Genomic DNA, 15,757 nt, shown 5'->3' with positions numbered 1-15,757 from the left:
GAAATATGCAAGAGGCAAACAAATGACCTGTGTGTTGGTTTTATGGATTTGTTTTCCTCTAGAAAAGACTTTCACAATACACTCAAACAAGAAAAGCAGAGCTGTGGATGGCAGGCTGGAAGAACTCACGGCCGGCCACCATTGTTGCCGCGCACCGGCAGCTGCTCTCTTCCCAAGGCCCCCCTCCCACACCCGCTCCTTGCCAGCCGGCGGGATGAATGGACTCCATAGAGACTGGAAATAGTGCTGCCGAAAACCAAGACTGTGCTGCTGAGAACTAAAAAGGGAAATCATCTGTCAAAATTCAGATTTTCAGCGTGGTGCCCAAACAAACATCTCTTTACCTCTGAAATTTTATCCAGCAAATATTCAGTGGTCTGCAGCTCAGAGACTCACTCGATATAGACCATCCTTGCTGATAATGGAGGCTTTCTAAATAGCAAAAGAATGCCACTGTAATCCATTTCCTAGGGGTGAAAGCAAGGCATTTTTTGTCCCAAGGGGCAATTGAGCAACAACCACAGTCTCTAGCTGAATAGCAGTGCTGTGAGGAGCCCCTGTTCCCACAGTTAGAAGCCCAACTGCAGACGGGGCTATTTACGGAATTCAGGGAACTACATAAAATGAACTGCAGTCGACTGACATTGCACATTTGTCTGGGGGATGAAAACAAGATCACAAAATGGTTTCCTTTTATATTATATAACTCTCCCCTTTTAACATTGGTATCTCAGTTATTTTTTACTTGGTGTCACCCCTCCTCCAAAAAAGAGCAATGCAGAAATACAAGCCCACACAAAGGAAGAGCTAGTTTTTAAACTCAATTCTTTCTCCTTATAGTTTCTGAGTCCTGTATTAGAAAGGGTGGCTCATTTCTAGGGATAAAATACCCCGGGGCGGCGGGAGTGGGGAGTGGGAGGTGGGGGGGAGTGGGCGTGGAGCGGAGATAGAGAATACTACCCGTAAAGAAAGCTTTCCTAGTAAACTACTAAATTCTGTTTTGTACATTATTTCTCTTTGGTTTTGTTCTCTTTTGCTTTTTGAGACATGATCTCACACTGTAATCCAGGCTGGCCTGAAACTAGCTGCAGTCCTCCAGCCTCTGCCTTCAAGGCTGGGATTTACATGCATGAACCTCTAAGGCCAGTTAAGATGACCTTGAATTGCAGCTCCTCCTGCCTCTGACTCCCAGGTGCTGCTGAGATTACCAGCGTGGCCTGTTCCTACTGGGCTTCTGAATCTTGTTCAAGTAATAATAATAATAACAACAATAATTGTAAAAATCAGCATTTACCCCAGCCATTTTGACCATTCCCAACTTCTCTGCTATTTTTTTTAAAGCAATTAAAGATATTGGAACCTGGCGGAAGTATTCGAATTTAGTATACTATGAATGAAACGCTAGAATTTTCCATTAAAAAAAAAAAACAAACAAAACTCAACGTAAATTCTGTGATTAAATGGTGAGGGAAACCTTAGATTATTTTAACTATAGCTTAAGGTTTAAGCCATGTGTAATCATCCAACCCCAATTTTCTTTCTTCCCTCCCCTCCCCAACCCCACCCCATAATGGATGCTGGGCTAGTCGCCTTTACACAGCCTTTGTCTGAAGGATGCAAAGTCTACGGATGCTAGGGGGAAGGGGTGGGGGAGAGATTACCTCATACCATGTCGCTTGCACCAATCACCACTCTCCTGTCGCGGCTTCTCTGGGCAGACAGAGGGGTCTGGACCAACAGGAAAAGGCCGTGGCCCATCCCCATGGTGACCGAGCTGTATATAAGGAGCTGCATCCGCCCATGTGCCGCAGGTTCTCTTACATCGACCGCCTAAGAGTCGCGCTGTAAGAAGCAACACCTCCTCCTCGCCTCCGCCACCTCCCGGCAGCCGCGAAGCAGCAACCATGGTGAGCCAGCCTCCTCTGGCCCTCGGTAACGGGGTGGGGGAGTCAGTCGCCCGATCTGCCAGGAAAAGCCTTTTGTCATCCCTGCGGGAAGGCTGGTCTCGATGCTTTGTTAAGTGGAGCTTGGCGCGGAGTCCCTAAGTCCGGCCGCCGCAGTGCGGGATACGGAAACGCCCAGACCCGGGGAAGAACAAAGGCGCCCGCGAGGGTTCGCTCGCACCGCCCGGGGCCGCGGGGCGGGGGCTCGGGGGGCAGGGGGCCGGCTGCGGCGGGCGAGCCGGAGGGCCGGCAGGCCGGGGCGGCGGCCCACTTCTCTGGGAAAATGGTTAGTTTGCGTCGGATCCATGGCAGCCGGTGTCAGGGCGGCGCAGGGGCGGGGTTGTTTGTCTCTTGCTTCCGTGGCGTTTTGGGAGGCGTTCGCCCTCTCTAAACTTCCCTCGGGAGCGGTTTGGTACTTTCATTTTTTAAAAATTGGGGACATGTAGTCGTACAAGAGGTCTTGTTTGCTTGAGTATCAAAGGTACGATTTACTTAAGGAGGGGAACGTCTCGCTGGGGGGAGGGGAGCTGGATGGTTGGCCAGGGACAAAGCCCACTTTGTGAGGAAGCCCGGGTACGCTGATTGTCAGAACCCAGGGAGACGCCCTTCCCCGCCCCCCGCAGACAATGAAAGTTGTAGCTCTAAAGTCGATGGAAGAATATCTCTATAGAATGAAATAATAGTAACATATTATGTGGTATGTAAAGATTCATCGAATAAAATTTTCTAGTTTTAAATGTTAATCTTTTTACTCGGTTTTTATTGTTGGCGCTTGTTTCTGACTTAGCTTTAAGGATATTTCGGTTCCATACAGTGGAAAAGATTCTGGGAAACCTTCAGAAAGTAATGAAGCTGCTGCAAAGAAACAAATTATACTCTGTATCCAAACTGTCTTTTGTTCTAATACATCTTCACTAATTCATTAATTCAGGCATATGACCCAGGCAGGGTCAGGACACAGAAAGCAGTGAAGAGATCGTATAGACAGCTTCTGGAATTAGAGCTTTCTCTGTTAAATAATGTAACAAAGGGCACAGGCACAGCGAATGCGGTGATGCAGAAGTCACACTTTGTCTAGCCTCTAACCTCAGTGTACTGCTGCATTCTGCAGATACTCTGCAGAAGGGTGTGGCTCTTGGCCTCAGCCGCAGTACAGATGTCCCTGTTGAAATACCAGATCCTATAAGATGAAACATTCATCTTTCTTTACCAGGAAAAGAATAATAGACAATTAATCTCATTTTACAGAATCTGTGCTTTGAATATTTTTCAAATATGAAAGTTCTTCTTTTCTTCAAGTATGGCTGTGGGAACAATGGGTTTGCACCATGCCTTAAGCAGTATTAAGGTGACATTCTTCAGACCACACCCCTTTGCAGTGTTTGTAGCAGGTCCTTATTCTTTCTGTCATCTAAGGATATGACTTCAAATAAATTTCAACAATATTTGTATTATTAGAAACACTTTAGAAATCTATTAAAATCTAAAATAAGAATAAATCTTAATTTTATAATTTTTTTTCCCCTTTCCACAGCGTGAGTGCATCTCCATCCACGTTGGCCAGGCTGGTGTCCAGATCGGCAATGCCTGCTGGGAACTCTATTGTCTGGAACATGGCATCCAGCCTGACGGCCAGATGCCAAGTGACAAGACCATTGGGGGAGGAGATGACTCCTTCAACACCTTCTTCAGTGAGACAGGCGCTGGCAAGCACGTGCCCAGGGCCGTGTTTGTAGACCTGGAACCCACGGTTATAGGTAAGTGGACCAGGAGCTTCCCTGGGGCATTCTGTCCTGGTCACAGACTCAGAGTCTCTCTTCAGACACCGAACAGCGAGTGGGTGTGTGCGGATTGTTGGTGGGTGGCTGACTGCTTCTCCTTTTCCAGATGAAGTTCGCACTGGGACCTACCGCCAGCTCTTCCACCCTGAGCAGCTCATCACAGGCAAGGAAGATGCTGCCAACAACTATGCCCGGGGCCACTACACCATTGGCAAGGAGATCATTGACCTCGTCTTGGACAGAATTCGCAAGCTGGTAAATGACATAGATGGGTGCATTTAAAATGCAGTGTGGGGGAGTCTTGGTATCTGCCAAAATATAAAGTCTGTTCACTACATTAATAATTAGACTTGTACAGATAATTTTTAAATACTTGTTCACTATTGTCTTTCAAGTACATATGGCTCACCATCTAAAGGAATTGCACATAGTGCTGAGAGTATGTCTTACCAATACAACAATAGATTCTCTTTTCTCTACAGGCTGACCAGTGCACAGGGCTTCAGGGCTTCTTGGTTTTCCACAGCTTTGGCGGGGGAACTGGCTCTGGGTTCACCTCCCTGCTGATGGAGCGGCTCTCCGTTGATTATGGAAAGAAGTCCAAGCTGGAGTTCTCCATCTACCCAGCACCCCAGGTTTCCACTGCTGTGGTTGAGCCCTACAATTCCATCCTCACCACCCACACCACCCTGGAGCACTCTGATTGTGCCTTCATGGTAGACAACGAGGCCATCTATGACATCTGTCGTAGAAACCTCGACATTGAGCGCCCCACCTACACTAACCTAAATAGGTTGATAGGTCAAATTGTGTCTTCCATCACTGCTTCCCTCAGATTTGATGGAGCCCTGAATGTTGACCTGACAGAATTCCAGACCAACCTGGTGCCCTACCCTCGCATCCACTTCCCTCTAGCCACATATGCCCCTGTCATCTCTGCTGAGAAAGCCTACCATGAGCAGCTTTCTGTAGCAGAGATCACCAATGCCTGCTTTGAGCCAGCCAACCAGATGGTGAAATGTGACCCTCGCCATGGTAAATACATGGCTTGCTGCCTGCTGTACCGTGGTGATGTGGTTCCCAAAGATGTCAATGCTGCCATTGCCACCATCAAGACCAAGCGTACCATCCAGTTTGTGGATTGGTGCCCCACTGGCTTCAAGGTTGGCATTAATTACCAGCCTCCCACTGTGGTACCTGGTGGAGACCTGGCCAAGGTCCAGAGGGCTGTGTGCATGCTGAGCAACACCACAGCCATCGCTGAGGCCTGGGCTCGCCTAGATCACAAGTTTGATCTGATGTATGCCAAGCGTGCCTTTGTGCACTGGTATGTGGGTGAGGGCATGGAGGAGGGGGAGTTCTCTGAGGCCCGTGAGGACATGGCTGCCCTGGAGAAGGATTATGAGGAAGTAGGTGTGGATTCTGTTGAAGGAGAGGGTGAGGAAGAAGGGGAGGAATACTAAATTAAATGTCATGAAGGTGCTGCTTTTACAGGGAAATTTTTCTGTTCCATCATAGAAGGTTGTGGTCTGATCAGTTAATTTGTATGTGGCAATGTGTGCTTTCATACAGTTACTGACTTATGCTTTAAACATGAATGATTTGTTGTAGACCCACGTTGTCCATCTCACTGATGGGTTTTAAATAAAATATTCCCTGTCTTAAAAGTTGTCTTGTCTTTTATATTTGGGTGTGTTCTAGTTTTCCTTCATTCACTGAGATAAACATCCTGACCAAAAGACACTTGGGGAGGAAAGAGTTAACTGTATCTTACTGTCCATCATCAGGGGAAACTAAGGCAGGACCTGAAGCACAGGCCGGGAAGGAATGCTGCTTACTAGCACTCCATTGTTCTGCTTGCCCCTTTGTGCATCCCGGGACCACCTGCTCAGGGCTGGCACCGCCCACAGTGCCACACCCACAATAATCACAAGATGCCCCCCAAAGACCTGCTTACAAGCCCATCTGACAGGCATTCTCTTCCCATATGACTCCATATTGTGTGAAGTTGACAGAACCACCACAGGGCATGAAAAGCCAGTACTTAACAAAGAATCATGAAGATCATAATGATTTGGTGGGGTAGGCCTGCAGTATCAACATTTGGGAGGCAGAGGCAGGGGGACTAAATGGTCATCTACTGTATAGCAAACTGCAGGCCAGCTTGAGCTACATGAGAGTTTTTTTTTAAAAAGTTGGAAAATAAAATGCATAAATACATAAAGATACCTTTTAAAAATAAGTGAGAGATGGCAGTGTATGCCTTTGATCCCAACACTCAGGAGGCAGAAGCTGATGGATCTCTGAGTTTGAGGTCAGCTTACTCTGCCTAGCAGGTTCCAGGCCATCCAGGGCTGCAAATAAGACCAGGCCACTAAATATTTAAATAATAGAACTGTTGCTGGTCGCTTTTGAATATGCTACAGTTATTTTTAAGTTCTCCTAATATAAAGTATATATGTAGGAGTCCCATTAGAAGGGAAAACAAAGGAAATCTCTAATGGGAACAGGACAGCGAGGAGAAAGAACAAAGCAGAGTACACAAGGATGAAAATGCCATCATACAGGCAGATCTCAGTGAGTTCGAGGCCAACCTGGTCTACGAAAGCAAGTCTCAGGACAGCCAGGGCTGTTCACAGAAACCCTGCCTGGGAGGGGGCGGGGAGGGAAGAAAGAAAGAAAGAAAAGGAGGAAGGGAGGGAAGGAGAGGGGGGGAGGAGAGGGAGAGAGAGAGAGAGAGTCATAAAGATTAAAAATTACAAAAAGTAAAACACTTTTCAGTATTTACATTTTCACTTCACTAAAGTTACTTAAACTGGCAGTATGCTTTGCTTTGTCTTTTTATTTATTTTTATTTTGTATACATTGGTGTTTTGCTTGAAGATCTGTCTGTGTGAGGGTGTTGGATCTCCAGGAACAGGAGTACAGACAGTTATGAGCTGCCACGTGGGTGCTGGGAATTGAATCCGGGACCTCTGGAAGAGCAGTTGGTGCTCTCAACCACTGAGCCATCTCTCCAGCTCCTGTTTTGTTTTTTCTAACAGGCCCTTCTAGGTAGCACAGGCTGTCCTTGAACTCTAAGTCTGGATGTCTCAGGCTCCTTAAAGCACTACCAAGCAGTAACTTTTTGAGTTGAAAGTTGCTAATTTACAGTCAGGGTGTTTGGTTACCTGCTAGCCTTATGCCGCTAACAGATAAGATGGTGACTTTTGTAAATGTGCCCTGGGGTTTTAGAAGCTGCTTTCCAGGCTCTCTTTTCCAGGCTCCCCAGACTCCTCAGCATGTGTCTAGTGCCACATGCTCCTGCTGCCCAAATTTCCCAAGACGCCTGTTCTCCAAGCAAGTGCCTCCTATGTTTGACCCAGGTCTTCAATCTTTTTTGCTAAACCCATCTCTAGCTGAATGCCATGTTGAAACCCTAATGAATCTATTCAATCTAACGTTAATTAAATCTGAATAACTCTCTAAGGATATTCTTTTTGCAATATGAGCCAATAAATTCAAAGAAGAAAAGTACTGCAAATCTTCGGGTACCTGCATCACCAATCCCAATCTGCTGAATTTGAAAATGACATGGGGCTGTTGTTGCTATTTTTGTTTTTTTGAGACAGGGTTTCTCTGTGTAGTTTTGATGCCTGTCCTGGATCTTGCTCTGTAGACCAAGCTGGCCCCGAACTCACAGGATCCTCCTGGCTCTGCCTCCCGAGTGCTGGGATCAAAGGTGTGTGCTACCACTGCCCGGCTCTGAAAATGACATTTTACTTCTTTTGTGTGCATGGGGCTGTGAGGCACATATCTCAGCAATGTGGAAGGTAGAGTTCTCCTTCCACTATGTGGTTCAGGAATTGAACTCTGAACTCAGGTTGTTGGGCTTGGTGATATACATTGAGCCATCCCATCACACAGTCCTAGAAACAGTTTCAGACTAAGGATTTCTCCAAAAATGGAAACCTTCTGTCAGTCCAACTGGACTTCACACTATCACATTTCTTTCTGCTCTGAGATACTACTCAGTGGGAACAAATTGTATTTTTTGTATCAATTCTTAATGTACTTTTACTCTGACCCAGGTCAGCTAAGAGGGTGTAAAGGGTTCCGTAGTTATTCAAATTCTCAGCTGTGTACTCACTGAAGAGCACACCCATCAAGCTCCAGTAGATAGCTGGGGTTTTGTTTTTTGTTTTTTTGAGACAGGGTCTCGCTATATAGCCCTAACTATCTTGAATCTCACTATGCAGACCAGGCTGGCTCCGAACTCAGGGTTATCTGTCTGCTTCTGTCTCCTGAGTACTGGGATTAAAGGCTTGTTGCCACCATGCCACCAAAGGCTAGTAGTGAACCCACATTTTTACAAATGGCCTTGGTTAAGCTCAATGGGTCATAAAATAAAACAGAAAGACATGAATGTGGGGCCAGAGAGATGACTCAGCAGGTCTCGTGTTTATCATCAAGTCTGTCCTCAAGATTCATGTGGTGGAAGGAAAGAACTGACTTCTGAACATTGTCCTCTGACTTCATACCTGCCCATACATGCACACAAAATAATTAAAATGAAGTGCAGTGATGCTGGACATGGTGGCGCTCGCCTTAATCCCAGCACTCTGGAGGCAGAGCCAGGCAGATCTCTGTGAGTTCAAAGCCAGCCAGAGCTTTGTAGTGAATCCCAGGACAGCCAGGACTATGTAGAGAAACCCTGTGTCAACAAAACGAAACTAAATAAAAAATGAAGTACGCTGAAGACAGGTTCGTCAAATGAATGCAGGAAAGGGATTTGTAGATCCGAGAAGAGGTTGAGGGGTGAGAGGGAGAGTTGAGAGGGAAGAGGATTAAAGTGATTAGATTGCATGATACACCAGTATGACATTGTCAGAGGACAAATTACTGACACTTCTCAGACAAGCCCATCCCCACATGCCTGGGTGTGCCTTACTCTGTCTCCCTCTTTCTCTGAGCACCCTGATTTAAATCTGTTTAAAATTATATCCTTTTAATAAATTCCAGTTCTGCTTTAAAAAACTAATATTGATTTTTGCTTTGCTGTTGTTGCTTTTTTTGAGACAGAGTCCTCCTACTATGCAGCTCTGGCTGGCCTGGAAGCTTGCTGTGTAGACATACTGGTCTTGAACTCACAGAGATCCACCTGCCTCTGCCTCCTGAGTGCTGGGATTAAAAGTGTGTGCTGTCATGCCTGGTAAGAACAATTTTAGTTAACAACAACCAAAGAGGGTTTTGTTTGTTTGTCTGTTTAAGCTGGGAATGGTGACACACATCTTCATCCCAGTACTTGTGAGGCAGGGGCATGTGGGTATCTGTGAGTTCAAGACCAGTGTAGTAAACAAAAACAAAACAATATCAACATGTAATAGTCACTGAAGTTTGAGTTTAATATAAAAATAATGTAGTAGCCTGGCATGGTGGCATACGCCTTTAGTCCCAGTACTCAGGAGGTAGAGGCAGGCAGATCTCTGAGTTCAAGGCTAGCCTGGTCTACAAGTGAGTTCCAGGACAGCCTGGGCTACACAGAGAAACCCTGTCTTGAAAAATAAAGCAAGCAAACAGCAATGCTGTCTAAGAAGTAAGGCCGAAGTGAATGGGGTTGTCCGTGCCTATACACAAGCAACTGTGTGTGCCTGCTCCCAAGGAGACCAGAGCTGGAGTTAGGGGTGGTGGGGAGCCACCATGTAGGTACTGGGAACTGAACCCAGGTCCCCTGTTAGAGCAACACGAGCTCTTAACCCTGAGTCATCACTACAGCTCATTCAAAAACTATTTATCTTATTTGTCTCATGTGTGTGCCTGGTGGGTGTTTGTGTGCCACATGCATGCAGGAGCCTGGAGAGGTCAGAAGACCATATCAGATCCCCTGGGACTGGGATTACAGATGTGTGAGCGTCCTGGGAAGTACACACACCTCTTAGAGCGGTGAGTTCCACACCGCTGAACCTTTAAAATTTAACTGTGGTTTGTTAAGGTCAATCTCACTCCTTGGTCAGGTTGATCTGGAACTCACTGTGTAGCTCAGGCTAGACTAACTTGAAGCAATCCTCTCCCCCCAGTATCCTGTGATTAGCAGGCTATAGTTTTTAGTAACTACATGATTACTGTACGCACTTACTCAGTACAGTGTGATATTAAAAGTCAAAAGCAGGCTTCGAGGTGGTGGTGCACACCTTTAGTCCCAGCACTTAGGAGGCAGAGAGGCAGGGAGACCTCTGTGAGTTCTGGTCTACAGAGTGAGTTCCACAACAGCTAGGGGGAAAAAACCAAAAATATCTTGAAAAGCCAAACCACCACCACCAACCAACAAACCAATAAAGAAAGAAAAGTCAAAAGTAGAGCTGAGAGGATGTGGATGGAGCACTTGCTGTATAAATATGAGGACTTGAATTCAGATCCTCATCGGCCATGTTAAAAAAACAAAACAAAAGAAACCTGAGTATGGTAGCACATACCTGTAATCCCACTGGATCCCTGAGGCTTCCTTGATGGCTAGTCAGTACAGCTGAGTCAACGAACTCCTGATTCAGGAAGAAACCCTCAAAAACTAAGGTAAGGAATGCTAGTCATGGCTGTTGTGGGATATTTGTACACTGTGTGAGGATGTATTGCTGTGATTGGTGTCATAAAAAGCTGAACAACCAATAGCTAGGCAGGAGATATAGGGGGACTTCTGGATGGAGCAAGAACTCTGGAAAGAAGAAAGGAGGAATCACCAGCCAGACCCAGAGAAGAAACAGGAGGTACAAGATGGAGGAGAGGTAAAGCCACACCATATAATATTGTAGTGGTATTTGCTCCGCCCATGGCCTCGGGCTATAGGGCCTGAAGGAAGCAGTGCCTCTTACCTTTGTAAGGGTAGGAGAAGGGTCACATGCCCCTCTCTCTGCATCTGCCTGCGAGGTGGAGTCACTCCCGGTCAGGTCAGAGGATGACTTCAGCTGTCCATTCCATTCTGTGTTCGTAAATGTATTTTCTCAATTTATATCTTAATGAATCCCTATTACCCATTAAATAGACTCACGTGGACTGATCACAATAGAATGTAGATTGATATAAAAGAGTTAATTTAAGTTATAAGGGTTAGCTGAGACAAGCCTAAGCTAAGGACAAGCTTTCATAGTTAATAATAAGTTTCCATGTCATTATTTAGAGGCTGGTGGTCCCAGTGAGAAAGAACTGCTACACATGGTGGTTGCAGGCCTTTAGTCCCAGCACTCAGAGACAGGTGGAGTGCTGTGAGCACCAGGCCAGTCTGGGCTACAGAGTGAGATTCTGTCTTTTATTTTTTCAATGTGTGTGTGTGTGTGTGTGTGTGTGTGTGTGTGTGTGTGTGTGTGATGGCATACAGAAGCCTGCAGAGGTCAGATGCCCTAGGACTGCAGTTACAGGTGGCTGTGATTGTGGGTTCTGGGAACCAAACCCAGGTCCTCTGTAGAACAGTAATTTCTCTCTGGCCCCATGAGACCCTGTCTTACACACACACACACACACACACACACACACACACACACACACACACGGATACACATAGGTAACACACATACATGTACACAAACTAAAAAGTAATGAAAAAAATGGAGGACAACCATGGTGTGAAAAACTTCAGTCTGCAACTCGCCGTGCTGGCCACACCCACATTTTCACTATGGTTCCAGGGTGAAGGGATGCTGGTAGATAGTGTAGCTTTTTTTTTTTTTTTTTTTTTTTTTCTGAGACAGGGTTTCCCTGTGTAACAGTCCTGGCTGTCCTGGATCTCACTCTGTAGACCAGGCTGGCCTTTAACTCACAGAGATCTGCCTGGCTCTGCCTCCCGAGTGCTGGGACTAAAGACGTGCGCCGCCACTGCTCTGTTTGGATGCTGCTGTTTTGATTTGGAATGTCTCCAAATGGTCTTGGGCCCTCAGTCCATGGTATAGGGGGACAGTACAAACTTAACGGGTCAAGCTGAATAAGAGGAGGTTTTGTTCTTTTATTTATTTATTTATTTATTTATTTATTTATTTATTTTTGAGACAGGGTTTCTCTGTGTAGCCCTGGCTGTTCTGGAACTCTCTTTGTACACCAGACTAGTCTTGAACTCACAGAAATCTCCTTGCCTCTGCTTCCCAAGTGCTGGGATTAAAGGCATTAGCTGTCACTACCACCCAGCTGTTTTGTTTTGTTTTTTAGAACAAAACATTAGTGTGTATGTGTGTGTGTAAATGAGTGCACTATCCATGGAGGCCAGAAGAGGGTGTCATAGTGTCATATCCTTTGCAACTAGAGTTACAGATGATTGTGAGCTGCCTGGGGGAGCTGGGAATCAAACGCACGTCCTCTCCAAGAACAGCAAGAGCTATTAACCAGTGGGCTATCTCTCGAGTTCCCTCTCCCCAAATAAGAGGCTTTATTGGTTTCTTTTCTTTTCCTTGTCTCAAAAAAACAAAGTTGATTTTTTAATAGGAAATGACCCCTGTAGGCTCATATATTTGAGAATGCTTGGTCATTACAGAGTGGGACTACTTAAGAGGGATTAGGAGGTGTGGCCTAGTTGGAGGAAGTGTGTCACTGGGGGTGGGCTTTGGGGTTTCAGAAGCCCAAGCCAGACCCAGTGCCTCCCTCTTCCTGTTGCCTGTGGGTCTGGATGTAGAACTCTCATCTTCTCCATCTGCATGCTGCCATGCTCTCCATCATGCTGGTAACAGACTGAACCTCTGAAACTGTAAACCAGCCCCAATGAAATGCTTTCCTTTATAAGAGCTGCGGTGGTCATGGTGCCTCTTCACAGCAATAGAATACTGACAAAAGACTTTTTTTTTTTTACCAAGAGGGTGCTAAAAGAAGGAGACTTGTGAGGGTTAGGGATTTAGCTCAGTGGTAGAGCACTTGCCTAGCAAGCACAAGGCCCTGGGTTCGATCCTCAGCTCAAAAAAATAAGAAGGAGATTTGTGTTGGCCAACTGCTCCCAGCAAAAGCCAAAGCCAAAATGAAGACAAGGAAAGCAAGAGACAGTGCAGAAAGGCACCACAGTCACAAAGACCCTCACCTTCCATGGCTCACCTTCCGTGGCTTGAGAGACAGCCCAAGTGCCCTCACAAAACCTCACAAGAGCATCCCCAGAAAGACAAGCTTGACCACACCATCATCACTAAGTTCCCCTGACCACTCAGCCCCAAAGAAGAGAGAAGGCAGCAGACTTGTGTTCACTGGGGATGCAAGGCCAGCAGGCACCAGATCGAACAAGCTGTGCAGAAAATCTGACACTCGTGTAGCCGGAGCCAACACCCTGCTCAGGCCTGATAGAATGCACATGTTCAGCTGGCTCCTGACTGGGATGCTTTGCATGTTGCCAACAAAACTGAGATCATCTAAACCATAAACTAATAATAATAGTCATAAAAATACACCATTTTTAAAACACTTTTAATGGCAGCACTCGAGAGGCAGAGGTGGCTCTCTACGAACCAAGGACAGGCTGATCTACATTGTGAGATGGTCTCAAAAACCACCAAACAAGGGCTGGAGAGGCGGCTCACCTGTTAAGAGTGCTCGCTGCTCTTGTAGAGGAAGCTGGTTTGACTCTCATCACCCACATCATGGTTCAACTATCTGTCACTCCTGTTCAAGGGGGTCTGATACCCTCTTCTGACCCCCTTGAGGACCAAGCATGTATACTGTTCACATACGTACATGCAGGCAAAACACTCATACACATAAGATAAAAATAAATCTTTGAAAACAAGGTAAGGTTGATACAGGAGGCTGGCAAGATGTCTCCCTGGATAAAGGCCCTTGCCTGCAAGCCTGATGACCTGAGTTCAATCCTCAGAACCCATGTAAAGGTGGAAGAAGAGGACCAGCTTCGGTCAGTTGTCCTCTGACCACATGTGCCCACACATACACCACGCACACACACAATAGTAATAAATTAGAAAAAATAAAAATAACTAAGTAGAAAAAGGTAGAATCTACCCTTCTCTCTTTGAATCCACACTACTTTGGGCCATAGTGGTGTATACCTTTAATCCCAGCACTCTGAAGGCAGAGGCAGGAGAATCTCTGTGCCCTGAGGTCAGCCTGAACTGCATCGCAGGTTCTGGGCCAGCCAGAGTTACAGATTGAGACACTGTGTCAAAATCAAATAAAATCCACCTGGCCTTTATAATTGCTACTTTGTTTCCAGTTTCAGGGGCGGCATCTCCACTACGCAGCACTCTCTGCTCCCCTACTGGTTCCAGAATGCTAACCAAAGAGACAAAGAACGGGAAAGCAGAGAAGAGAGACTTAGGGAAGAAGGAACAGACTTTAGGTTCAAACAGAGGAAGAACTGTTGGGCTATGAGCCAAAAGTGTGATAATGAAGCAGTCCTGAAGGTGTGGCCCCTTCTATATCACCTCAGCTCCAATCCAGGTGGTTGAGAAACTGTTAATCTACATCACTGTTCTTCTGTTTCCCACAAGATGATTATTTCTGCTCCAGAGTGCAGCTTGCCCTTATAAGTAATTGTCCTCATCTGTGTGCATTTGTGTTTTTTTTTTTTTTTGGGGGGGGGGGCTGGGGGACAAGGGCTGGGAGTCGGGATCGGCTGATGGTTTACTTATGAAATCCAAAGAGACTGCAGGTTTAGGACAAGGAATTACCTTTGTGCCTTCAGCTTTATGGCCCAAGTGAAGAGTCAATAGTTTGTAACAAAAGTAGCTTCTGTTACAATTTCCCTTGTGTTTGAACAGTCCTCAGTCTTGAGGGAACTGGGATATCTGCTAATCTGGCTCTCTAGGTTCCTTGGCCTGGTGATAAACTAGTCCACAAGAAGAGGACAGGACACAGGGGCTGAAGCGCATAAGCAAATTTTAAAAAATTCTAATTATAGGCAGTAAAAATATCAAAAGAATTTTATTGTCCAACTTTGTATGTTAGAAGTTTAGATACAACCAGGCATGGTGGCATTCACCTTTAATCCCAGCACGTGGGAGGCAGCAGCAGACAGATCTCTGAGTTTGAGGACCACCAAAGACAAAAGAAAGGGAAAAAAAAAGTCTAGTTGTTTTAGACAGGGAGCATACGATTCTAGTTTTGTATCAGTGTTAAACAACACAAAAACAACCCAGAGCTCCCACCTCCAAGAGAGTAAGATACAGCCCACCACTGCACCAGAATGTGGGTTCAGGTTACCCCAAATACCACGTTCCAATACGGTAACCAGTTTTCGTCCAATTTTATAGTAACACAACCAAGAAAGCCATAAATTAAGATAATTGCAGCTGGGTGGTAGTGGCACATGCTTTTAATCCCAGCACTTGGGAGGCAAAAGTGGGTGGATCTCTGAGTTCGAGGCTAGCCTGGTCTATAGAGCGAGTTCCAGGACAGCTAAGGCTACACTGAGAGACCCTATCTGAGGAAAAAAAGAAGAAAAAGTCCCTGTAATAAAAGTGATCCCAACATCTGTATGGAGCCATTAATCTTCCCCAGGCATTTAGCGTCACTTGTCACTAGTGGCTGATGCCCCAAGGTGTGTGACTCACCCAGGTTGTAAGTGGAGTTTTAGAGCAGAAACCTCATCCAGCAGCTCTAACAAGTCAGGCGTGCTCACTCATCCCAGTGTAACAATTAAGGCAGTAAATAATGGTGTAAGGCAGGGAGGATTTCATCACTCTCAGGGAAAGGAACACATAGAGTAAGTCCATAGCTCCAAGTTCATCTTCAGGGTAGACAGAAGCTTTGCTTTAAGCAGAGATCTGGGGCAGGAAGAAAGAGACGTGCAGAGCTAAGAGTACCCGTCAGGAGTGGCCTGTCTACCCCGTCTCAGCTCCAGTCCTGCAAGGCAGCTGGTAGACTGCTAACCTGATCTTTTGTTGTTAACCTGTGAATCCTGGGTTTCTATGAAATGATGACCTCTGCACCAGGATGCAGCACTGGACTGGTGGAGGGGGTCCGTCTTCAAAGGCATTCTTTCTTTGTTCTTCCTGGAACCCAAGGTGACTGCAGGTGCAGGACAATGACCTGTCACTGTGCCTTCAGCCTTGAGTCAATATTCTTTAGCAAAAGCAGCTTCTA

The 15,757-nt window shown here is 46.0% G+C and overlaps 2 protein-coding genes across 2 annotated transcripts in view; one reads left to right on the top strand and one right to left on the bottom strand.

Moving 5' to 3' along the window:
• LOC118597454 overlaps positions 1-2,411 on the bottom strand; it is a 35,725-nt gene extending 33,314 nt beyond the window's left edge. The window contains exon 1 of the mRNA XM_036209040.1: positions 1,662-2,411. Coding sequence (XP_036064933.1) covers positions 1,662-1,906 — 245 coding nt within the window. The 5' untranslated portion in view covers positions 1,907-2,411. The remainder of the gene's footprint in view (positions 1-1,661) is intronic.
• Tuba1a (tubulin alpha 1a) lies at positions 1,785-5,391 on the top strand. Its single transcript, XM_036209038.1, has 4 exons — positions 1,785-1,907; positions 3,478-3,700; positions 3,831-3,979; positions 4,207-5,391. The coding sequence occupies exons 1-4, from the start codon at positions 1,905-1,907 to the stop codon at positions 5,185-5,187; spliced, it is 1,356 nt and encodes a 451-aa protein (XP_036064931.1). The 5' UTR covers positions 1,785-1,904; the 3' UTR covers positions 5,188-5,391.
• Positions 5,392-15,757: the final 10,366 nt, after the last annotated feature.

This window comes from Onychomys torridus, chromosome 16, assembly GCF_903995425.1.
Source record: "Onychomys torridus chromosome 16, mOncTor1.1, whole genome shotgun sequence".
Classification (NCBI taxonomy): domain Eukaryota; kingdom Metazoa; phylum Chordata; class Mammalia; order Rodentia; family Cricetidae; genus Onychomys; species Onychomys torridus.
This window is presented reverse-complemented; position numbering and strand designations above follow the sequence as displayed.

Bases quoted from the DNA above. Each gene is read 5' to 3' on its own strand.
- Tuba1a (XM_036209038.1), top strand. The intron at 3,701-3,830 runs GTAAGTGGACCA...CTCCTTTTCCAG, and splicing joins CCTGGAACCCACGGTTATAG to ATGAAGTTCGCACTGGGACC. The intron at 3,980-4,206 runs GTAAATGACATA...TTTTCTCTACAG, and splicing joins TGGACAGAATTCGCAAGCTG to GCTGACCAGTGCACAGGGCT.